Source organism: Lagopus leucura, unplaced genomic scaffold (genome assembly GCF_019238085.1).
Source record: "Lagopus leucura isolate 7727_CA_CO unplaced genomic scaffold, USGS_WTPT01 Super-Scaffold_100047, whole genome shotgun sequence".
Classification (NCBI taxonomy): domain Eukaryota; kingdom Metazoa; phylum Chordata; class Aves; order Galliformes; family Phasianidae; genus Lagopus; species Lagopus leucura.
The window spans coordinates 20,546-43,308 of NW_024962293.1; the positions used below are offsets into that span (position 1 = coordinate 20,546).

The window sequence follows — 22,763 nt, forward strand, 5'->3', positions numbered from 1 at the left end:
CTGCTGCCTGCCGACTCAGCGCTGCCCCACGCGGGCGCAGCACAGCGCAGCACGGCGCTCCTGCTGCTGCCCACCCGGCTGGCGGCTCCCAGGCGTTCACCAGGCAGATCTCGCTGCAAACCCTCCATCCTTGAGGTCAACAGCAGCTCCTCCCGATCAGCGGATTCAGCATCACTTCGTATGCACGGTGCCGGTGCATCCACGAAGATGCTGGAGCGCTGGCCCTAACACAGAGCTCGGTGGCGCCCCAGCAAGGGCTGCCAGCCTGATGTGACCCTGAGAGCTCAAGGTGGCAGCCGACTGCTCACCCTTGTGATGTCCTGCATAAAAGCAGACGAGTGCTTTTCATCCAAAGCAGTATCAACAGCTCTGCTAAAATATACCTATCACCTACAGGGATTTTGTCCCAACTGAAGCTCGTTGAAACTTGTGAGCATGCCAACAAACTGTTCTAACTCAGAGTTCTGAGCCCACTGAATGACAGTAAGCACCTGAGAAGTACTTTAAAACCAAAGCACGATGAACTGACACAGCATGGCATCAGCCTGGGGCATGTTACAGTGTTCTGCAGGAGGGAAAGAAACACTGGGAGCAAACCAAAGCAAAGCAAACCAAAGAGGGATTCTGAAGAGAAGGGCACAGTATGGTTTGCATCCAGCACTGGGCAATGTCTGAAGCACTTACCTGGAAGAGAGCAGCAGCAAACGCAGCAGAATAAGCAAAGCAGTGGAATAACACATTCCAGCAGTACTCAAACCGTGAAGCATAAAAAATGCAACAAAAATTTTTTTTCCTGCCTTTTTATTAAAAAGTAACGTCCTTTCGTTAACAGCACAGAGAGAAAAATGCTACAACACAAACCACCTCGGACAAGAAAATCCTCTGCTCCAAGAACATTGCTCTCCTAGCATCTTTTGGTTCTGCAGGAAGCCTACAGACTCCAAGAAGGCTGTGCAAAGAAGGACCGCATGGTTAGAGAAGTTTTGTTTTCTGGTATCAAAGTATGTTACTGGTTAAAAACACGGTGAAGTATCACTGCCTGATCCGCTCAACTGCCCGCTGCAGTGTTGAAAGAACATATAAAATTATAGTATTGCATGTTGGCACTGCCTCCCCCCCTGAGATGGACAAAACAGCAACCGAGATGAAGTGTCAGAGAGCAGACATCGACCACCTGGGAAGTGGCTGCAGACAGGTCCAGCAGCACATCAGTGTGGCTGTGGCTGAGCTGCTGGGCAACGTAACCAGCTGCCCCAAAGCAAGATTAGAAGGAAATTTATACATAGAATTTAATAGACTGATCTTAAAATTGATTACTTGGGTGCAGGATTGATTTTGTTTTGTTTTATCAATAGACCATTTAAAGTCTCTGCCTCGGCTGGAAGATCTCCCCATTTCAGATCCCCCATTGCAGTCAGAACAAAACTGTCAGCTCCCATACGCCAGGCAAGGTGAGGCGCTTCTGCCAGCCTCGCTGTGCCAGGACAGGACAGCCCAGCTGCAGGACTGCACAGCACCGCCTGGCTTATAGAACAGCAGGCAGCCACACGCCACGTGAGGTCAGCTGCCAGAGCTACCTCTGCATTTCCTCTTAGATGGCACTGAAAGAAACAGAAATAAAAGAAAAAAAGAAAAGCAAAGAAACAGCGACCATTCCAAAAACCTGCAACCCCAGGAAGGCCCAGGCAGGTATTGCTCTTCTCAGTCTCGTGTCATTTTCCCAAAAATGGGCCCAAATCTATACTAAGACCAGAAAGCACCATAGTGTGAAGGTGCACCCATCCACAGGAGTGAGGAAAACGCAGGGCTGCCATTGCAGCAACTCCTGGGCTTGGACAGAACAAGTGAATACCCAAAGTGGCTCTCTGCAAATCCTGCCACTGAGAAAACAGAAGAGACTTCTCCAAACACTGCTATCCAGACCAAGGTGAGGAAGGGCAGCACTATAACACTCAGCAGCAATGCCACTGGGAGTACACTCTCAACGAAGTGGAGAGGACATGCATATCCAGGGGCATTTGTCCCACGTCAGGGACAGGAGACTCTTTAAACAGCTAGAAATATGGAATGACAAAGGGTAGGGAAAAGGGTTTGACAGCTCAGCTTTAATAGTGTCGCTGGTAGGAACCCATAGGCTGCTGGGTGGAGGACCCCGCTCGCCCCTGGGCCACTGTTTGACTGACTAGGTGGGAGAGTGCAGGACCGCTCTGGATCAGGGTGTCCAAGGCTTTCTGTACACTAGGGTTGTCAAAGTTGATACCAGACGATACTGGCCTTTGGGCAGGAACGGCGCCAGGCGCAGGGAGACGATTCTGGTGCTGACCGTAAAGCGACTGAGCTGGTGGAGGAGCTCCAGGTCTTGGACCTGCATTTCTGGAAGGGCCTTGGAGAGAAGGAAGCTGAGTGTTTGGAGTTTGCAACCTCTGCTGGGCCGGGTTTAAATTTCCAGCACTCATCTGTGCCGATCGGGCCTGATTGCTGGTCATGTTAGTGAAGTTCTGGCTGGGAGTGCCACCCGACGTGCCCACAGTGGGTGCAGAACTGCTGTTTGCCACAGCTGCTGCTGCCGCCCCACTGTTGAAGAGACTGAGGATTTTTGCCTGGAGCTCCTGCTGAGGATTAGCAGAGGATGCTGGAACAGAAGGAGCAGAAACCAGAGGCTGTGAACCCTGATGAGTCTGAGAGCTTGGAAGGCTGGACTGACTGCCCAGGGATGGTGCTGAAGGTGCTCCCAGAGACGGTCTCGACATGGGTGCTGGGGAAGAAAAGGAAGGGAGTTAAAGCTCTGCAGGGGTCCTTGAAGAGACACCTAAAGGAAACTGGTGAGATAGCTAAGGACACAGACCTCAGGAAATAGCCACCCTCTAATCAGAAATGCTGCACAGCTCTGGGGAACCCAAACCACTCGACAGAACTGTTGCCCTTTGTGGAGCTGCCAAGCCAGTTAGGGAGCATTGTGGTTTCCCTGAGAGAATCCCATGTAAAGCTTCTGTCACGTGAAGACCAGAATAGTCTCAGGACTCCTGGACACACATCCACCTCCATAAAAAAGGCACTCTGTAAGGATGTCACAACACTAGGACTCCTCTACAACCCCAGTATTGACGTCCTGTCCCACAGAACCATACGACTGCTAGTGCCGTTCAGGGCTGAGATACTCACCCTGCAGAGAATCAGTGCTCCCCCTCAGTAACCTTTCCTTCCGGTCCCTCAAGTAATTAATTACTTTATCAGTCTCCTCAGCAGTTAGATACCGATTGTCTGCCAGAAGGTTCAATAGAGTCTGAATGCCCGGAGGGTGGGGGTGGCCCCCCCTGGCCCCCTCCTCCATGGGGGGCGGGCGCTCTCTCTCCTGCAGAACGGCCTCATCTGCCATCTTGGCAGCCTGCCGGGCGATCTCCTCACGCTCCTTCTCCCGTGACTCTGTTTTGTAGCGCTCGTAATTCCTGGCCACCAGCACCATGGCATCAGCCTGGGGCATGTTACGGTGTTCTGCACGAGGGAAAGAAACACTGTGAGCAAACCAAAGCGGCGTTAGCTGGAGGCGCCTTCCCTCACTCACACCAGCACGCCTCGTTCAGCAGGCAGCACCTCCAGGGATTGTAAGCACAGACGTGGGAAGCTCCCTTGGCACACGGCAAGAGTTCCATTTCCTAAGCCAACAGGAGTCTCACAGCTATCACCCAGCAAGGCCAACCCTTCCTTTCTCAGCCGAGAGCTCCTAGGAGGTTTCATACCAGCCTAGAAAGGCCATCCGTGCCTCTCATTCAAATAAAAAGAGAAACAGCTCCCTCTACCTTCCACACAAATTCTCAGTGCTCTGAGAAGAGAGAGTTCCAGCTGTTCAATCGGATGAGCCCATGGACAGGCTCCAGAATTGCACTCTCAAGGCACATCTCATCTCTGGTTCCCAGAGCAGCACAGTCACGGGGATATGCTAAAGATCAAGTGAAGAATATTTAATGCCTAGAAAAGATCTGTGCATGAATCAGTTGCCAGAGTTCTTACCAGATCTGACACACTGCTTGCTGCAGTGAAGGAGAAACCTTGGCAGGGGAACAGATGTCAAACTAAAGCAGTTAAGAACTAAAACAAAAGGCAGTAGAAAGCCCACTGAAAGTGTGCTTGAGCTGCATGCCTACTGGAATTGAGGGAAACACCCCACCACAGCCGCATCAGGTGCTAAAAGAAACCAGCTTCTTCAGTCAATAAGCACACAAAAAGCAATGAGCATGCATTCAGGTACCACAGACAAACCTGACAAAGCATTACTTGAGAATACAATAAGAGAGAAGTAACTTTTGAAAGCCTAGCTGCAGCCAAAAATCTACCTCAGTGAATAATGCATAAACAGGCTTATGATCACAGCCCTAAGACTGGCTTGCCTGCACAACCTTCTGACAGGATTCTCTCCTGGTAGAAATTAAACAGTCCTTCTGACAATCAGGTATTGCAGAATTTTGCAAATCATGAGGTTCACATTTATGACATGCCATTAATTCATACATTAGACCTGTAAGTCACAGCACAGAAGAACAACTACTGGAGAAAACCTATTCTAGAGCAGTGCTTCGTGCTGTTGGGTGCGACTGCAAACCTACGCAATCCGCTAAGCCCTCAGTACCTTGTGGGGTGCCAAACATGATGTTAACAGTGCAAGAACGGTGAACTTGATGCTGCTGAGTGATGACAATAGCAAAAGGAGATCCTCCTCTGCTCACATCGTCCAGGGCTTGAGTCAGTGACATCTCTGTGTTGAGGAAGATCAGGTCCACCACCATGCCCAGATCCCGCACCTTCCGCCCCACCGACTCCGCGTACTCCCTGCCACAAAGCAAAGCCAGCAGTTTCACAAGTCAGGAATGTACAGAAACAAACCCTTCACATTCGTGTGCTGCATCTCAGGTTTGTTTTTCCCTACTTCACTGATCCTCGCTACTTCTCAATAATTCCATTTGTAGATGAACAGACCAGTGCCATCACCACAGCACTCCCTGCACTGTGCCAGGTGCAGCAGTAACTCCTTGCTCCCAACACTCTGCTTGCTCTCCAAACCACAGAACACGCCAGCATTTTTGACATAAGTCTATATGACTCCTAAAATTGCTTTCAGACCTTTTGCTTCCAGCAAAAGCAAGCATATGTTTCTACTGGCACTGCATTTTTATTTCTACGTTAGAAGTTTCACATTTAATGCAATAAGAAGGTTTGAGCATTCAGACTGCTGCATGAGATTTTCCTTGTTAATTACATACATGCTTTTGATATCGTTCACGACTACTGCCAGCAGTGATTTTATGTCTTGCACATTGATTAACAGTATTGAGCAGTATCTGACAGCAATCTAGATCAGATAACCACTGACTGAACGGAGCTGAAGCAGTCAAATTTTAGCTCCTTTCAATCTGACGGGAGCTCTGAAATGGACAACCCTGTGACTCCACATCGACATCTCTGTGCTATCTGCTGATTGCACACGTTAACAAGTTCTGCTATTCATGGGCTGAATGATACAAGTACAGGCTGCTATAGCTTGATATGAAAGCAGGGTTATACAAAGAGAATGTAAAGTTTTGGGAGAAGACATGCTGTAAGCTGACAAGAAGGCAATGTAAGTAAAGTGCAAGATATAACAATATTTCTCCTCCTCTTCAACCACTCAGCATTCCTAGAACAGCAACAGAGGCTGTGGTTTTCTGAAGGCTCTAAAGCCACTCTTCTCAAGGGAAACCGTATGAAAAACAGCTTCAAGGCATGACTAAGCTTAATTCCATCTACCACCACTCGACAACAAATGCAGTCATAACTACTTCCTTACTTTGTCTGCTTATTCACCACTATCACAGAACAATCAACGGGTCTCTCAGCATCAAAGCGCCTCTTGATTTCCTCGTAGTACTGACGGTACAGCTCCTCTCGGCGGCGCTCCTCACGCTTCAGACGGTCTGAAACCAAGCCACAGAAAGACAGAACAAACAAGGCTCTTTGGATCTGCTCGGAGCAGCACGGTGCACACAGCTGTGCTCAGTCCCCAAGCCACCTAGTGGCACAGAAGGCAGTGCTGTGGACACGTCCACCCTTAGCACTGCAGGTATCTACATCCTCCCAGAGGAGAACGCGGTTGTGCCTACAAAGCCACCAGTCTCCAAGGCACTGACCTTCTGAATTCACTGGCGCTCTGTCAAAGTGCTCTTTGTAGCGGTCGTAGTAGGAGTCGTCCTTCCGCCGATAGTAGTCGTCCACGCGCAGGTAGCGCTCGTAAGGCTCGTCTCGTCTGCAACATGGACACAAGCAGCACTGGTTCCCATGCTCCAATGTGCCGCACGCAAACCTTCCTCAAATTTCATTACCGAGGCAGCCAGCTGCTCCCCTCGACCAGAGCAATTTTCCTATGTTAAAGGACTAGCGCCACCCAAACCGATGTAACCACAAGGCAAGAATGCTATGAAAACACATGGGCATTACCTGTACAAAGGGTCCCGAGGGTCTCTCATATCCCGCGGATCCCTCACGTCCCGCGGGTCCCTCATGTCTCTCGGATTCCTCATGTCCCGTGGGTCCCTGTATCGATCGTACAGCGGCTCCCGTGGGTCACGAAAATCTCTGACGTCACGAGGGTCCCGCAAGTCCCTTGGATCTCTGATATCCCGGGGGTCTCGAAGGTCTCGCAGGTCGCGGGGGTCTCTGTGGTCTCTGGCATCACGAATGTCTCTGGCTCGAATATCTCGGGTGTCTCTGGAATCTCGCCCGTTTCTACCATCCCTGCCATCTCTGGGGTCTCTCCGTGGGCTCCCCCGCAGAGGGGAGCGATCGCGTCTGTTATCGCGGCCATCCCCATAGGCATAGGGCTCTCTGAGGAAACACCAGGGCAACTGTTAGACTGCTGCCCACACAGCTTACCCCGCATCTCTTACCTGAGATACCAAAGCGAACCTTCTCTCCGCAACCGAATCCTCCCTCTGATCCCATAACAAGAATTGCCCCAAAACACAGTTCTCAAAGCAAACACATTCGGAGAAGATCTTAATTACAACATTTATCTCAGTTAAACGACTCCGAGAAAGCTCCCTACTGGAGCATCACTAAAACTGTAGAACACCCGTGGAAGGAGCGAACAGGCACTTCAGAAACCACCATTTCAAGGCCTCCGGCCTCCACTGTCAGCTATGGATCATCTATCAAACGTGCACTTGCAAATTCCTTGAGAAAGTGTAAGGTGCTGCATCCTGCTACCCAGAAATATGGGACAGCTAGGAGCATTCAAGGATCCGTTAAATTCACAAGTCACTGACAGCAGAACCCTGAAATAATTTGTTACTGGCACATGATTCAAAAAGAGCTGGCTGGGAGCAGCGACACACAGGCTCTGTGCTGTGGTTGGCTCTGTGCTGTGAGCAGAAACAACGAGCTAACGACGTGTCCCCACAGGGAACGGGCAGATCCTGGAGAAAGTCAGTCTTATGATGCCCCGTGTTAAAAGGGTACCAAACCCAGCCAACACCACATCATCATTGAGAGCAGGATTCTCTGTCACATCTGAATGATCCATCTCATTCAGACTCTGTACCGCGCCGTCTTCAGAGGAGAGGGCGATGTTCCAGGCTTCATCTTTCCCATAGCAGTAGGTTTTTCTCCAGGCCATAATTTGTTTTCCAAAGAAAACACAGCTTTTAGTCTAAACCAAACCTAATCAAATCTTGCAGAGAAACTACTGAACTTCACATGCTTGGAATGGTCTTTCCACATGATACTGGCAACCACAGGGAAAGGGAAAAAAAGCTTTTTCAAGTCTGTTTTGTAAATAGAAAGTCTTCTATCAGACTCATCTAGATTATGAAAGATGAGCAGAATATAAATCCACTTCCACTACACTGCATTGACTGTGTAGTCAGTTGGAGAAGACAGCAGGAGCAACAAGTCAGATGCACTCACATTTCAGTATGAGGCAGAGCAGACAGTAATGAGAAGGACGTGCAGAGCCAAGCGCAGGCTTTGGTAGCTTATACACCCAGCTGTTTGGAGAGATACACAGCATTGTCGACATTCTGAATTTCATATACAAAACAAATACTGGGACATACTACTGTGATGCCACCGAAAGCATACCAAGCCTTTTCCCCTTATAGAAACATCGTGCTCAGAAAAAAGCAAGTGCATTCTCCTTCACTCTCTTGGGCACACAAATCCACATTTTGTTTGAGATCTGTACAAAACCACAGCCCAGAGGAGATGTATGTTGTCTTCCCCTACCCCCTCCTCCCCCATCCTGCAATGAGCGACAGCAGAAGCTCAGGGAAAACTTGGGCTTTGCTCTGATGGACACTGAGTACTTGACCTTTCTGTAGTTGTAAGACTACGTAGCAAAACAGCCAGATGCAGTATAATTGTTTTGCAATATGACATTTATTCCATCTGGGGTGGGGGTGACCGGAAGAGGCCACGTTATCTGCAGAGACGAAGCTCCAGAGCAAACAGTGCACAACTGCAGCTTAACTACAGACGTGGCAGCAGGCTGGGTCCCTCTGCTTTCTGACCTGCTGCCAGCAGAGGCATGCAGGCACAGCAGCCTCCTGCCTCCACCACCACAGCCCACCTCCTGCAGTGCCCACACCACTGCCCAGGCCTGCAGCAGGGCTCAGAAACCCACGGCTGCTGTTCACGCACCTGCAGTGCGGTGCAGAGTCCGGTCTCTGCTGCCTTGCTCGTGACTCAGTGCCTGCATCCTTATCATGGTCTGTGCCTCTGCTGCTGCTTGGAACCAAGTGCCAGCAGTACGGGAGGGCCAGGGCATCCACAGCACCAGCCGAGTCCTGTGCCTGTGGCAGTGCCCCTATGCCTTTGGCAGCCACGGCGGTGGTCCAGACCCAGTGCTCACGTGCCTTCAGTGCTCCTTAGGGGCACAGACTCATGTGCATGCAGGATCACACAGATCCCAATGCCCACAGCACTGGTGCCTGCCACACATCTTCTGCAACGTGGCCTGAGGCCCAACATCCGTGGCATTGGCACCTACTTCTCACACTTGCAGCACTACCTGGGTACCTTCGTCATCAAATGCTGCAGCATCACCAAGGCCAAAGGTCTGTCACCAGCACCTGAGGCATTCTTGTGGTTCTCATGCCACTGCCAAGCACATCTGACAGTACCCAGGCCCACAGCTTGCTCATCCATAACTTAACACCTGGCCTCGTGCATGAAGCATTTCCTGGGCCTGCTGTCCACGCACTTGGCCCTATGCAGGAGAAATGCAGCACATATAAAACATCAAGGATTGCAGATGCTCCTTCTCTGAGTTTTGGTGGCAGATGTCACAAGTCACACTTTCTTCCCCATTTGCTGTTAATTTTTTTTATTTTTTTTTAATCAGGTCAAGCTAGTAGAACACACTGGGCATGTGAGAGCTTGATTATTTTCAAATCCAGATGCAACACTCCTTCGGGTGCAAAGCTTTATACTATAGCAGGAAGAAACGCACACCTTATACCAAATGGTGGCCACAGCATGTCTTCAAGCACTCCATGGCAGTGCTACCAAAAAGGAGGTCTTCATCCACATGCCTGTGACTTCATATGCAGAGGGGTGTGTGGGAGCTTTATTCCCATCCAGGGCTGGGAAGCCAGAGGAGGCAGGCAGAAGCACCCTCTGGGTGTAACTGCAGAGACGAGGGCTGGTTCTGCGCACTGACAATGAAGTACACACACAGATGGGACAGTGCAATATTGAGACACATACACTGCCTTGCACTTTACTTGCATGCACTTCTCCAGTCTCATTTCAGTACTGGAAGCTTTTGGTATCAGAAGAGGCAAGATCCCGAAGCTCTCTCCATTGACAAGACCGCAGCCCCTCGGTTGTGGCTCACACACATGCATCACATTCTGATGCTCGAGCCAGGAGCAAACAGCAAGTTAATTTCTTCCTCACAAGTCTCTTACAACCTGTGCTGCAAAACGTAACACTTAGTTGCAGTGACAGCAGCAAACACGAGGTTTCCCTCGTGCCTCCTGAGGTGCCAGCGCCAGAAGGGCTCTTAGAAGGTGGAGCAGCCACATCCCAGCTGTCTCACTCGAGATTCCATTTGAGTGGGGAGGTGGCAGTAGGGAAGAGAGACAGACATTTAGCACAGGCAGCCGGGCTCGTGCCCCAGAAGCCTGACCTTCCTAGCATAACTCACTGCTTCCAGGTACTTTACCTTCGTGCCGGGCTGGACCTTGATGAAGCCTTATTCATATTTCTTCTTTCCGCTGCTTTATTAATATCTGTAAAGAATAATCAACCCATCTGTTCAATGCTATGGAACAAAAAAAAGATCATCAGCACAATTCAAACGAAAGCAACTTAAGCTTAACAACATCCAGATGGTGCAAGAAAATTCATTCAGCAAAGAGACATTGTCACTTTGACAGGTTTTTTATTAAGTTTAGATAGTACAATGCAGGGAAATTCTCATGGATTTCTCTGATTTCAAAATAGGGTGGACAGCTCAAGTGAAGTTCTACCGCTTTAAGTTCAGGTCTACATCCAGACTCCTCATTCCATAAGAGGACCTCTTTCTTCTGCAGTCTATGAGCAAACAGATTACAACTCATGGACTCTAGGAGAAAAAGCAGAGTCTGAAGACCTCTGAGAAAGGAAGCTGGTGCCCAACAGTCTTAAATTCACAGCCAGACCTGTTCAGCAGAAATGCTGCTACCCTTATAGCTAGTAAACGTGAGGGCTCTCAAATGGCACATGCAACTGCCTTCTGAGGGACTGCTGCAGCATTTCACTGTGCAGCTTCCTGCAGGAGGAAGCAGGATGCAAGGAGCCTGAAGCACGAGCTCCTCGTGAAGTCAACACGGTGCACCCGAGCACCACTGCTACTGAATGCAGAGAGAAGCAACAGATCAGACATTTGACAGCTGGTTGGCTTCTGAGCATCTCCAAAAAACACCACGAAGTGAAATACAGAAGTAAGAGAGCTGAAGAAACAGAGTTCTGTTCTTAAACCAAAGTGAAGCTGCCCCAAACCAGCGGGGGCCAATACCACCACACTGAGGAAACAGCCCTCTGTAACAGCTGAGTGAGGATGGAATCATGCACTAGGGGGGCAGGGGCAAACAAGTGATTAAGTGCTTATTCTGAGAACTTTCCAAAGAAAAAAGCAAACCTAGATCCTAACAATTACAACTTTAAATCAGGTTTGTTTTTTAAACTTTGCTGACTTGCAAGAGCTTTAGAAGTAGCCACACACAGCACACAGTGCCTCACGGGCAGGCTGAGTGTTAATGCAGCTTCCCAAACTATCCTTCCAGACTTCCAGGAGGGATCACTTCATTTTTGCTCCGGTTGTTCTATCAGAAAGCAGAGGCACAAAAGCCATGGGGACGCTGGGCACCCAGCAGGACAGCGCTCACCGGCCTGGAAGCACAACGAACTGCCACCAAAGCTGAACGGCCACACATCCCACACAGCGCCACTCACTGCAGATACCACAACACTTTCCAGCACTTAGGGATCTTTCGGCATAACCCAAGAAGAGACACTCTCAAAGCCCTTCACTTCGTGCTATTAGCCTCTATATCTACCAGTTACGCTGCATTCCTGAAGTCACTACCTTCCTTGCGTTTAACTTAGCATCTGACTTTAGTGAAAAGTATTCTTATATTTAAGCAAGACACTATCTGCATTTTCAGTTTGAGATTTTTATTATTCTGTTTAAAATGCCACCATAGGTTTCTATGTGCGATTTTTTGCACCCAATCCCATACATTTCTTTCAAATTAAGAAGAATGATTTAGATCTGGACAAAATATTTTCACAGGAGACAGAAACGCCTCTGACAGGGATCCTCCTCTCACACAAAGTGATTTCATAACATTTTATTTCATGCCAACAGTCTGTACAGATGAAGAACTTGAACTCTGACAAAACTTTTGAGGGGGAAAAAAGGGAAAATCTTCCATCTTGCAGGAGCTGGAGGTGACAGAGCCGCTGCAACCCTACAGCACAGCCCTCTGAGCAAGCACAGGTGCCAAGGCTCTTCAGCTGCACTCCTACCTCAAGTCAAGCAGCGCATTGACCAGAGTTCATCTTTTGGCAAAGCGTCCCATTCTGATCAAAGAATCTCCACAGCACACAAACCACCAAAGATCCGATAAATGATTCCAATTATCATTTATTTTGCAGTTTAAAAGAACTATTTATTTCCATTTACGGACTTGTCATATCTCCATCTACCAGACCACAACTCTCGTATCTCCAGGTCTGCCTGGAACACAGCTCACAGCACCCTGAGCCTCTCTCTAGGGCACGTTCTTCACACTCCTCAGCCTTCAGATTCTTCTGAGGCTTCTCCAGCCTAGCATCTTCCCTTTGAACCAGGCAGACCAGAACGCAGCCTTCCAACAGCAAAACCCCACACGTACCAAACCCCCCCAACTCCCAGACAACTGTGGTACAGGGAAGGATGACAAAGGCACTCTTGCTGGGTGCAGATCTTCACATTTGCCTTTATTAAAAGCTCAGTTCTGCCTGCATTCGGCTTCGGAAGAAGTCCACATCATTTCACCATCAGTGACTCAATCTTCATTATTTTATTCCCTCTTTTAAACCATAAAAATGTGTTTTCTTTCCAAGTCACTTACAAAAACACAGCATGGCCAGGAACCAACTCTTCCAGAACACCACTCAACACACTGAGCAATTTCATCCGCGCTGCACCAAAATTCATTTCAACTCCATTTAATGCTACGTTGCTTTTAATTGCACTAGCTTCTTAATCAAACCAAACATCTTACAAAAGCACTTTACATCAACACTGCTACTTTCATCCAGCAAACTCGCAGTACAAGAACACGAGGTTGACAGGGCTGACGTGCACTGGGCTGTTCCCCCACCTGGCACTCGGTAAGAAGGGATCACAGCTCACTTGTTGCTGGGGCTGCTGCCAGCTGGGCGCTCCCAGCAATGCCCCAGGAACTCCCCAAATATCCAAAGCTCGGAGGAAAACATTAAGAGCTCCAGAAGGTCTTTGTTTCACTGAATCTCAGATTTAATCTTTTTGGAGGACCAGTTTTGGTAGCTGTCATTTTTTAATTACTATTATTACTTCTTTTTTTAAAAGCTTGCTGTTGAAGTGGAAACTGCGTGGAAAAACACCTGACTTCTAAAAGAGCATGAAGAAACATTAACTGCAGACTGGGTGGTCTTTCCTAATTAGAAATATCATTTCCAAATAATTACATGTTAGCATGTGAGACATCTGCAGCTGTTCCTGTAACGATTCTTGGACTGGGCAGCACCAGCCCTGATGCCTGCTTGCAGCCTCCTCCCCTCCTGTCCATTTGCCACCACCTCCACCTTCAGGCTCCCACTGGTTACTTCCCCATCTTGCTATTTACTGCTCCTTTGGTTCCTCCCTACATCAAACAGCTTTTCTTTAAGTAATCATGGAAATTAGGTTTCTCTTGCATTTAACAGATCGGGCTCAGACTTCCAACCATTCACTTTCGTTTCAGTTTGCTGCCAGCAGATTCAGAAGGACTATTTTCATCTTTCTGAAAAGGCCTTTTTAAAGCACTTTGTATTTATAGGGCTACTCAGATTATGTCCCATGTGCAAGAAAATCCACGTTAAGTGTCCTTATCTAACGGGCCACTGAATTTTGTGACCAGTTCCTCTGGATTCATCAAGATGCAGCCCAGTAATGGTTTACAAACCAATTTTAGCACTAAACAGGTGAAGTCCCCCCCAGCACTTTCCAGGGCTTACATGTTGACCAGCTATGGGTCCATTCAAACACTAACACAAAAACAAATTCAGAGTAGGACCCGGGTAGCAAGAGAAAACGCTACAGACGAATCACACAGCACTTAACAGCAAATAACTCAGAAAGAAAATACATACCTGGTAAAAGTGACTTTAGACTAATGCCAGGCAAGTTTCACACAATGATCTTTCCAGAGAGCTTTCGAAGAAAAGCACTCTGTCTACCAGAACGCATGCTAAGGTAGGAGAGCAGGGGTCAGTTTTCCTTACCTAATCTATACCCTTTATAAAGGCGGCCCTTCTCACCGTCCAGAGCGGCCTGGACATCTTCTAGACGGTCATACTGCACGAACCCATAGCCATGGTACATGCTGAGGGCTGCAAAAGTTAACAGCAGGGCAAGACCAGTTACAAGAACAGGACAGCAAGGATCCCACACCCAGGCCTCACATCACCCCAGCAGCTGGAACAAGCAAAGGGGCTCTGCCCAGAAAGGCCTAGGCAGGTTTTAGGGGAGACCCAGATCTACTGGGATCAAAACGCAGAGCTTAAGAACTCTGAAACGTATTTCTTAGACAATTCCACAAAGACAGACCAGCTTCCTTCTGACAAGGCAGTGACCAAAAGTATCAGCCCACAAAGTGACCGAGACTTGATTAAGAGACTGCGCAGTCACTTGAAAGAGCAGATTTGCTTGATATAACATGGCACCACAGCCCCAGAGATAAAGCATGCTCGTACATACGCACCAGGTTTCAGCAGTACTCCAAGAATTACTTTTTCAGAAAGTGCAGGCAGATAAAGTTATCATTAAAAGGTCACTTTTGAGGGAAAGCATTAGTCACTCCTCTCATCAGCAGCAAGCAGCATTCGACAAGCATGACAGTTATATTTCTGACTGAATTCCCAGCCACAGAGAGGCATAAGATAAAATACTAACCCCTGATTTTGCCATATTTTGAAAATATCTCTTCCATTTCTTCACGAGTCATGTGGTCTGTGGGCAAATTGCCGACAAAAAGTCTTCTCTCTAAATCCTGAGGGTTGGTGCTGTTAGTGAAGTCGCTCTGTTTGATGCTATTGCTCTTGCGTCCTCGGGCCATTTTGCTTTCGTTCCAAATCCAACTCTTCGCAAAAAAGAGAAATGGCCACGCATATAATTTCAATCCACGACATTAAAATTAAACTGGAACAAGATTAAACTTAACAGCTTTGCAGACTAGAAGCCAACCGGGTCTGTTTGACGCAAGCTTCGCTCCAGAGAAATCTTAATACAACTGACACAGAAGGCAGGAAAAAACGTGCATTGCAGCATCTGGGGTGAGCTTCCTGTAACACCGAGAGGTAGGAAGCCTGATCTACTTCATGGATGTGTTTTAGTGATTTATCTCCAAGCTAAAATAGAACTTAAACTCATTTCTTACTGAAGAAAATGCAGCTTTCTGATACACGCATTGTTTTATCTGTTTCTTCTGTTCACTGGTAAGAAGTGCTGAGGTTTAAGTGGTATTTTAACAAGCAGAAAGGAAACACTCAACATCACACAACAGGACCCAATTATTTCTCGATGGGCTTTCAGCAAGATGTCACAGAGTACTTTTAAATGCGCTTCAGTGACCACACTTGGATCCCTTTCCCAAAGGGGAGAGCAGTTTCTCATTCATGCCACTGCTGAGCAGCCCCACCACCACCACCTCCCACTGAAGGCGGGTCCACAGCAGGGAACATCACCACCCCAAACCCAGCTGGAGCACTCAGCAACATCCACTGCACCCACAGCTCCAGCACACCACTGGGAAGGAAACAAATCCACCCGCAGCATCCAGACCAAACCCATCAGCCCAAGCAAAAGAAAAAAACCCATCCAGGATGCACCATTACAAGATGGACCTACAAGGTCGAAAACCATTTGAAGAGTGAAGTGTAATCCCTCCCTGAGCATCCATTGCAGAAACACAGGATAGGAAGGAACTCGGGGAAAAAAAAATACTGTGAAGCTGAGTAAATCAACAGAAACTTCTGGTATCTGCCATGAGATGCCTCCAACCAACACAGCCTCTAATCTACATTCATTGCAATCTAAAAGCATTATCTAAATAAACACGCCAAACACCCAAAAGCTTAAAATGGTGTCACAAGAGTACTTCTACCACACTTGGCATGAGAAATGAGCATGTTCAGGATTTGAGGCATACCACTTGGATTATGATTTTTTTATTTTAAAAGACAATTGAATTTACATTTGTATCACTTGTCCTCCTTCCCACAGCTCTGCAGAAAAGGAAGGCAGAGAACATCTCCCTCTGTAATGCTTTGTTTCAATATGAACTGAACCTCCAGAACAGGAAGGGGGCAGAAACACCCCAAAACCAGCAGGAAAGGTCAGCGCTTAGATCTTATTCGCTTCAGTCCTCCTGTGAGTCTGCTCCCCTGCTACACACACAGCTTCACCCACCCCATCAGAAGCAGCAGCTCTCGCCCCATTTCTCCTCACACAGGCATTAGATTTGGGTCCTACAATTGCAGCTGAGGGGAAAGAAACCCAACGCTCTGCCAAGGTCAGCAGGAAAGCACAGGGCAGGGAGCAGGCTGAAGTCAGACAGGGAGTCAGCACTGCAGGACGGGATGGGGACACAGCAGCCAGGTGGGCACCGTGCAGGATGGGCTCCGACAGCACAGCTCGGGCTGCTCGCAGACACCCACAGTGTGACAGGTTTTCCTTCCTGCATGGAAGTTCTTAAGGAAGATTCCCTTCTCTTTCCTCGAGGGGTGGCAGCAGGAAGGAAGCCCCAGCGTTCCGCCCGGCTGCTCGCCTTCCAAGCACGGCCCGGCACCGAGGTGTCACACAGCGCTCAGGGCCTCCAGCCGCCGCTGGGCGATCGCGGTGCTGAGGCGGGCCCCGCAGCTCACCGACCCCATAGAGTAGAACTGCGGCTCCGACACCCAGCGCCGCGATCCCGGGCACCGCAGAACGAAACGAATAAAACCCTACCGGTGGCAAACGGGCGGCGCCCGGAACCCACAGCGCACCGCGAGGCTCCGAGCCGCCCGGCCCGGCCCTTCCCAGGCGGCCACAGGGTCCCTCCGGCGCCGCCCGCCGCCTCCCCGCGGCCCCGAGACGGACGGAGCTCCGCGCTGCGCTACGCCTTCCTTGCGGCCCGCCGCTCACTTACCGCCTCGCCGGGCCCGCTCCGTCTCAGGCCGCCGCCCGCCAGGACAAAGGCGCCAACCGCCGCTGCCGCACGGCGCCGCCGCAAAGCGCGGAGGTGAGAGCCGCCGGAAGGGCGCTGACTCGCGCTTTACGGCGCGGTGCGGCGCGACGCACTGACGTACGGCGCGCCGCCGTGGCTGCCGGCGGATGGGGGGAGGCCTCGCGCCGAGCACGGCTCCCGGCGTGCCTCGCGGCCACCTCCGCAAAGCACCATGGGATTTGTAGTCCGTCGGGGGCCGCGGCCGCGGGGCGGCGCTCTCGAAGCCCACCGCGTTCAGGCCGCCGTGGAGTGGATCGGCGCTGCGTGCTGCGCCGGGCGGTGAGCGGGCGCCGCCGGGAGCTGGGCCGGGAGTGCCGGTGCGGGGTGAGGCCGGTGCCACAGGGCCGGTAGGGCACGGACGCCCGTCCCGGTGTGCAGCAGCGCCCAGACATCGTCGGGACTTCCCAGGCTGAGCCTGCGAGTGGCAGGCCCAGAAATCCCCATGCGTGCCTTCGGCTTCGGCTCTGCCCTCACAGCTCCCTGGGGCTCTGGGTGCACCTGAGAGCATCGGTTCTGGGAAATGACATCACAGCGGGGAATGTAGAGTGCATGGCCTGCGGCCAGGGCACAGCGCGAGGCAGCAGCGGGAGGCAGGGCTTTGGGCTGCAGCTGGACCTGAGGTCAGCCTGTGGGACATGGCTGGACTCCTGCAGCACTGGAAGCAGGGCCATTCCTGCGGCAGTGCCCACGGGGAGGATGGCGGCACCATACGCGGTGTCCTTGAGGTTGTGATGGCAGTGCTGGATTGGCACAGACTCTGAAAGTCCCCCCCACAGCACGCGCTGCAAACCTGCATATGGGGAAGTGTCCAGAGAACTTAAGGGATGGGAACTTCCTCGGGGATTGCTGTGGGATGGAGGGAAGGGAGCCGGGGCGGTGGGAAGGCTCAGAGCCCTGCTGCTCTTTTGCCTCTTCCCGTATCGGGTTGCTGTGTTTCTGGAAACTCTATGCAGATACCAGAGCCTGTGGGGAACGCTGAGGGGCTCTCAGGACTTTTTAAAAGTGAAGTGAAACCTCACACTTCTGCCTGAGGAAGAAGCTGTTGGGGCCAGAACAAAGATCTCCTCTGCTTCCCATGGCAGATTCCCGCCTGCGGCCGCACTTCATTCACCCAGAAAGAAGCTGGAGGCAGCTGCATGCTGACATCCACCCGTAGCTCGGCCGTGCCGGGCCGGTTGCACCGTGCGGGGGGACGGCGGGAAGCGCCCCGGCCCCGCACAGCTCTCGGCTACGTTCCTCGGCCCGGGAAAGTCCCGGGGCGGCGGGGGCTGCCGGTGGGGACTTCGTCGCAGGAGTGCAAGCCCGGTGACTGCAGGATGGGCGGCCCCTGCGGCCCCTTCCTGGGCGGAAACGGGTCGAGCCGTTAATATCGGCTGCCCGGCCCCGCACGGCTCGGTTGGACTCGGGACGGGACGGGCGGCGCGGCTCGGATCGGACCGGATGGGCGCGGCTCGGGCCATGGGGCGGCTCGGGCTGCTGGGGCTCCTCTGCGCGCTGCTCCTGGGCGTAAGTGCGGCGTCCCGCGGGGCCGGGGAGCGGGGCCGGGCCGGAGCTGCGCCGCTGCGCTCTGTGCCGCGGGGCCCGCAGGGCGGCCGGGCTGCGGCAACGCTTTCCGGGTGAGAGCGCCCGGCGCCGTCGGGCCGCTGAGCTCCGGTCCCGGCGGGAGCGGCCCGGGGCCGTCATCCAGCGCGGTGCCGGGAAGGATGCGGGGAGCCCCTGGCTGGGTGCCCCGAGCACGGCTCCTGCTCCCGGGCGCAGAGCTTCGTCGTTCCTCGTTCTCGTGGTTGAGATTCCCCCGGCAAGGGCTCGGCGTTTCCTATCCTTCCTACTCCATATTGCCTCCCCTTGCCCCAGAATCCCTGTCGCCGTTGTTTGGGGCGCAGCCGTGAATTTGAGGAGCAGAGAGGGCAATGTGGGCAGTTCCCTGTCAGCAGGAGTCCCGGTCCGTGTCGAGGCAAGGCATGGGACAGGCATGGGGCTTGTTGTCCTTGCTGGAGGGGCTGTGGCAGCCTATGGCTGAGCCCTGTTGTGGGGTCTTGTGGGTTCGATGCAAGGCCGGGCTCTGGGGAGGGTGGCAGAGGCAGGGTGGGGTGTCTCAGCACCCTTTCGGTTCCCCTTCCTGCCTGAAGTCACAGGCGCGTGCTGGGGGGGGTCAGTTCCCTTGTACAGGGTCAGGCATCACAAGCCAGGCCTTGCAGTGCCCCTTTCACACCAGGACAGCCCACAGGACCGTGTCGGGGATGACCAAGCGAGGAGACAGCAGCCTGTGTGGGTTTGATGTTCCTGCCCGGGGAAGGGGCTGGTGGCACGGTGGGCACTGCTCCCCCTGCCCAGCACTGCAGCGCTGGTGGCACTGGCAGAGGCCCAAGGTGAAGAGCAGTCACCACCCAGTAGGAAACCTGGGAAAGTACGGGGCCGCCCTACAGGAGCCACTGCCATCCCACTTCAAAGAGAGCGCTGGCAGTGCCAGGCAGTGCAGGCAGATCTGCTGCGGTCTGTGGTTAGCCCAGGCATGGGAAGTGTGGTGCAAGGAAAACCTCACCTTGGGGCACGGCTCGGAGGATGTGTGGCTGTGCAGGAGTGTGGGAGAGCAGCATCTCTTCATGGGTCTCATCTCTTCCAGTGCGGGCAGCCTGGTGATGCTGTGAATTGCTCTGACAAGCAGTATGAGCACAAGGGCAAATGCTGCAACCGATGCCAGCCGGGTACAGAAATACCTTCTCCTCCCTGAGCCGTGTAGCCATGGCTGCTGGGGCTGCGTTTGGCAATTGAGCAGCATGCCACAGTGGCCCCAGCAACTACTAGTGCTCTCTTATCCCTCCTCACCAACCATTCTTGCAGGGAAGAAGTTGGCCTCTGAATGCAACGACACAGAAAGCTCTGTCTGCACACCCTGTGACAACGGTCACTACCAGCAGAGCTGGACTAAAGAGAAGCACTGCATGCCCCATGACATCTGTGAGGAGAGTAAGTGTTCCATGTCCCCAGCGTGTGGGGCTGCAGGGGCTGCACTCCACCCAGGCTTACCTTCACTGTGTCCCCACTCACTCTGACAGACGCTGGCCTCGTCGTGAAAAGACATGGAAATGCAACGCACAACACTGTGTGTCAGTGCCGGGCTGGCATGCACTGCTCTGATGCCAGCTGCCAGACCTGCGTGGAGAATGAGCCCTGCAAGCAGGGCTTTGGCTTTGTGGCAGGTGAGACCCAGCCGTTCCTATCCCTGCAATGGGCCCCATGTGCTGGAGGCATCGACCTCAGGTGCTCCCAGGGATGGAGGCTTCCTCTGCATGGAGCTCTACCAGAGCTTTGTGAGGGCTGCACTGCTGCTGACCTTCGTGCAACCTCCACTCCCTTCCAGCCGTGGCTGAAGCCCGGATGATCTCACCGTGTAAGCCCTGTGAAGATGGCACCTTCTCCAATGTATCTTCCAAAACTGAGCCGTGCCACTTCTGGACAAGGTCAGTGTCAGCTGCACCCTGTGCCCCATCCTTGTTCCTCTCTGCACATCCCCTGCTGCCACCTGCCCTGTGGCACTGGGACGAGGCACCGGGACGGCCCCTGTGGGGCACAGCCCCAGACTGGTGCAGGGCAGGAGCGAGGGCAGAAGGGTGCAGTGAGACCCAGGTGGCTGAGCTGGTGGCAGGTGTTGTGGCATTCCTTCAGTGTGCGTGGAATGCCAGACCTCAGGGGATGGGGCCCAGACCCCAGCTCACTCCTGTCTATAAAAAGCAGCTGAAGAGTTACTCGTGTTCCTTGGTAGAAATGTGAGCATTACCTCTGAACTGCATTAGTCTCGCCTCAGCTGCCAGCCATTGGATTTCACTTTGCTCCTGTCTATGGCCAGAAATTACCTCCCCACTGAGTCACTTGTGGCATGCCATCGAGCGATCTCTGAGCTGTTCTGCAGCTGCTGAAGCATCCCAGCCCCAGTGTCCCCCTCCTGTGCCTCGACCCAAGGCACGTGCCCACCTCTGGCAGTTTCAGCAGCTTCTGACAGGGCCCTGGCATCTCCATCCCCATCTCACCCCAGGAGCCCCACTGCTGTGCCCCAACCACACACCCCCAGGGCCCAGGGGATGCTGACTGCACGTGTTTGGCTCCTAGCCCAATGGCTGTGGGGCTCCCACTATGGTGACGCAGTCTCATTCTTTGCCTGCAGCTGTGAGGAAAAGGGGCTCATGGTGAAGGTGAAAGGGACGAACACTTCAGATGTGATCTGTGGTAAGTACTCCATACCCTGTCTGCTGCAGAGCTGATGTGGGCTGGAGCTCTGTGCAGCCCTCTGAGTCCCCATGCCCTGGCAGAGTCGAGCCGGCGCTCATCGCTGTCGGTGCTGATCCCCATCACAGCTGTGGTTGTCACCTGCCTGGTGGGCATCTGCATCTACTGCCTGGTGCACACAGGTGAGGAGCCAAGTAGGGAAGGCAGTGGCAGTTCTACCAGCAATGGGGAGGCCATTCAGGGGGTGGCAGTGTGGCACCCAGCCTCTCCAGCTCTGAGCTTGTTGGAGGGCTGGGGGCCAGGCAGGGCAGGACCTCCGCCAATGGTGGCCTTCTCTCCTTTCCCTGCAGACCTCAGGCGCCGTGGAACGAGGCAGGTGAGTTCTCTCCAGCAGTGGGTTGGTGTCCCTGCTGGCATGGTAGGGATGTGTGGGCTGCAGAGCAGGGGCTATCCTAGGGCTGCTCAGTGGGGACGGGGCCACCAGGAACCTACGCAGGGAACCTCTATGGGGTGAGGCCCCTGTTCTGCAGAAGGAGCAAGTACAGGAGGCTCCCGTGGAGAGATGTGGCTGTGGGCAGGGGCTGTGACCGCTGCTCCTGCCCCTGAGCCCGCTCCTGGCCCTGACCTCCTGCCCCCACATAGATTGAGACCGAGGTGCCCAGAGAGCTGGAGACGCAGCAGCCGGAGGAGGTGGACTTCCCGGTGCAGGAGACCCTGCTGGGAGGGCAGCCCGTAGCGCAGGAGGACGGCAAGGAGAGCCGCATCGCAGAGCAGGAGCAGCTGTGAGAGTGCGGGAGCTGCCCCCGACAGGAGCAGCGGGCAGGGCCAGCACTGACCCCCCTGCAGTCGGGGCGGGAGGTGAGCATCGGCCCCAGCGCGGCGATGCCACGGGGCACAGCCGCCCGCACGTGGGCAGCGCAGCCGGGCCGGGCACCCAGCGGAGTGCTGCGGAGGAGCCGGGCAGGACCACAGGTGGGCAGAGCCCGTGGCGGGACCGAGGCGGAGCCCGACGGGATGCCACGCAGGAGCCGACCTGAAGAGCAGCTCTGCCCGGGGGACCCTCGGTGGCCCCACGCTCGGTGTCAGAGCGTGACGGTGCCGGCCCGGCGGGGACGGGATGCGTGGAGACAACAAACCAACCCAAAAATTCCAGTCCCCGACCCACGCGTGTCCGGAGCGCGGTTCTGTGCGAGGCGGTGCGCGGCCGTTTCGGCGCCAGCAGGGGGCGCTGCGGGGCCGCCGGCGGCGCGGAGCGGGCGGAACGCTCCCGCACAGCCCCGCGCGGGGGGCGGAAGGGTCACGGCCGAGTGCGGCGCCCTGCGGCGGCCCCGCGCCCCGTGTCCCGTAGCGAGCGCGAGGCGAAGGCTCTGCCGGGGGCGGCCCGGCTCGGCACCGCTTTCTTCGGCCGCCCCCGGCCCCGCCCGGCCCCTCGTCGTTCGTCCCCGCAGCGCTCTGCGCCGCATGCGGCCCCCACCGCCCGGCCCGAGCTGCGATGCTGCCGGCTGCTGACATTTCCGCGGTTATTGCTCCTCTCCGAGC

General features: G+C 53.3%; 2 protein-coding genes across 4 annotated transcripts; one reads left to right on the forward strand and one right to left on the reverse strand.

Moving 5' to 3' along the window:
* Positions 1-885: 885 nt before the first annotated feature.
* Positions 886-16,994, reverse strand: NCOA5 (nuclear receptor coactivator 5). Of its 2 annotated transcripts, XM_042884969.1 has the most exons (10): positions 16,923-16,994; positions 14,690-14,876; positions 14,020-14,127; positions 10,193-10,259; positions 6,466-6,852; positions 6,159-6,274; positions 5,819-5,945; positions 4,625-4,824; positions 3,163-3,492; positions 886-2,755 (listed from the first exon to the last, which is right to left on the reverse strand). In XM_042884969.1, the coding sequence occupies exons 2-10, from the start codon at positions 14,850-14,852 to the stop codon at positions 2,106-2,108; spliced, it is 2,148 nt and encodes a 715-aa protein (XP_042740903.1). In that variant the 5' UTR covers positions 14,853-14,876; positions 16,923-16,994; the 3' UTR covers positions 886-2,105. The 2 variants fall into 2 exon arrangements, with proteins under 2 accessions (XP_042740903.1, XP_042740904.1); XM_042884970.1 differs by lacking the exons at positions 14,020-14,127; positions 14,690-14,876 and having other exon boundaries at positions 16,923-16,991.
* Positions 16,995-18,400: 1,406 nt separating this feature from the next.
* On the forward strand, positions 18,401-22,092 carry CD40 (CD40 molecule). 2 transcript variants are annotated; one of them, XM_042884927.1, is made up of 9 exons: positions 18,401-18,506; positions 19,624-19,705; positions 19,842-19,967; positions 20,057-20,200; positions 20,362-20,461; positions 21,163-21,224; positions 21,308-21,406; positions 21,575-21,600; positions 21,867-22,092. In XM_042884927.1, the coding sequence occupies exons 1-9, from the start codon at positions 18,441-18,443 to the stop codon at positions 22,008-22,010; spliced, it is 849 nt and encodes a 282-aa protein (XP_042740861.1). In that variant the 5' UTR covers positions 18,401-18,440; the 3' UTR covers positions 22,011-22,092. The 2 variants fall into 2 exon arrangements, with proteins under 2 accessions (XP_042740861.1, XP_042740862.1); XM_042884928.1 differs by lacking the exon at positions 19,624-19,705 and having other exon boundaries at positions 18,433-18,506; positions 21,867-22,091.
* Positions 22,093-22,763: the final 671 nt, after the last annotated feature.

Bases quoted from the DNA above. Each gene is read 5' to 3' on its own strand.
- NCOA5 (XM_042884969.1), bottom strand. From the start codon at position 14,852: ATGGCCCGAGGACGCAAGAGCAATAGCATCAAACAGAGCGACTTCACT. The intron at 10,260-14,019 runs GTAAGGAAAACT...TATTCTTTACAG, and splicing joins TTATAAAGGGTATAGATTAG to ATATTAATAAAGCAGCGGAA. The intron at 2,756-3,162 runs GTGAGTATCTCA...TTTCTTCCCCAG, and splicing joins GAGCACTGATTCTCTGCAGG to CACCCATGTCGAGACCGTCT.
- CD40 (XM_042884927.1), top strand. From the start codon at position 18,441: ATGGGCGCGGCTCGGGCCATGGGGCGGCTCGGGCTGCTGGGGCTCCTC. The intron at 20,462-21,162 runs GTCAGTGTCAGC...CTTTGCCTGCAG, and splicing joins CCGTGCCACTTCTGGACAAG to CTGTGAGGAAAAGGGGCTCA. The intron at 21,407-21,574 runs GTGAGGAGCCAA...CTTTCCCTGCAG, and splicing joins CTACTGCCTGGTGCACACAG to ACCTCAGGCGCCGTGGAACG.